This window comes from Sphaeroforma arctica, assembly GCF_001186125.1.
Source record: "Sphaeroforma arctica JP610 unplaced genomic scaffold supercont1.4723, whole genome shotgun sequence".
Classification (NCBI taxonomy): Eukaryota; class Ichthyosporea; order Ichthyophonida; genus Sphaeroforma; species Sphaeroforma arctica.
This window is the reverse complement of record NW_014035835.1, coordinates 1-1,307: the sequence shown is the minus strand read 5'-3', so window position 1 is coordinate 1,307 and position 1,307 is coordinate 1. Positions and strand designations below refer to the sequence as shown.

The 1,307-nt window shown below is 40.9% G+C and overlaps 1 protein-coding gene across 1 annotated transcript; it reads right to left on the bottom strand.

Annotated features, from left to right (window-relative positions):
- Positions 1-249: 249 nt before the first annotated feature.
- On the bottom strand, positions 250-471 carry SARC_14517 (hypothetical protein; the record flags this gene model as incomplete). Its single annotated transcript, XM_014291350.1, has 1 exon — positions 250-471. A coding segment is annotated over one exon (222 nt), but the record flags the coding sequence as incomplete, so codon positions are not given.
- Positions 472-1,307: the final 836 nt, after the last annotated feature.

Genomic DNA, 1,307 nt, shown 5'->3' with positions numbered 1-1,307 from the left:
AATACATGCACACACTCACATGTCCATGAAATGAAGAGTGTCATACATACACTACTAAACTGCAAGTACCATCACATGCACACACTCACCTGTCCATAAGAAGAGTACACTTCAAGTACCTTCACATGCACACACTCATCTGTCCTTGAAATGAACAGTCTACACTTGAAGTGCCATCACATGCACACACTCACCTGTCTATGAAATGAACAGTCTACACTTGAAGTGCCATCACATGCACACACTCACCTGCCCATGCAGCGCAGCATACGCGGTGAACACATCGGGGGCACCATTGCCAAATGCAACCAGTGTAATGCCAGCCACAGAAGGCGACAGGCGAAGAGCACGCGCGATGACACACAGCGCAGGCACAAAGAAGTAGTCGGCTGTGGTGGCTAAGAGACTGATGAGCAGAAGCAACTCACCACACAGCAGCACCACCCACAGCCACGTCCAATGCTGGTCCATACACCCTGCACGGGGCCAGACAGGCGGGGGGAATATGGGAGTGAGTGAGTGGGTGAGTGAGTGAGTGAGTGAGTGCGTGAATGATTGAGTGGGTGAGTGGGTGAGTGAGTGAGTGAGTGAACGTATCGAGGTAGAGGTACTGAAATGCCGTTGCACAGGTGGTCTCCACAATATCGAAATCCTAAAAACCCTAAACCCTGTGTGAAGCGTCAGGAGGATTCAACACTTCAAGATGCCACGATGTGAACGAAATGGTTTTGGGCAAAAAGTCCTTCGCACTACCCAATGAGGACATAGTCATTCATAGACAAAGTCTACACCCGTGACCAATGTCACACACATGGCATGCGGAAATATATATGAGCCTATACACAGTGATGTAAACACAAACATACGAACATGGAGGCCAATATAGGCCCATAGATGAATGATGTGATGATAAATACAGCTTAGGAATTCTCAACAAATAAAAACTAAAGGGCGATGCCGATGACGAGAATACGCGACAGAAGTGACAACTTAATACTCACATATACATTCAAAACATTATTAAATATTACATATATATATATATATATATATTATACTATATATNTATATTTATATATATATATATTATATATATATATATATATACATGATATATGTGCATAAATATATATGTATATACGGATATATATATATATACATACATGAAAAAATGAATATATACATATGGATATGGATAAGGATAATGAGAATATATATACAGACACTCACACAGACACACACACACACACACATATATATATATATATACATATACATACGTATACATACACATACACAATGATGAA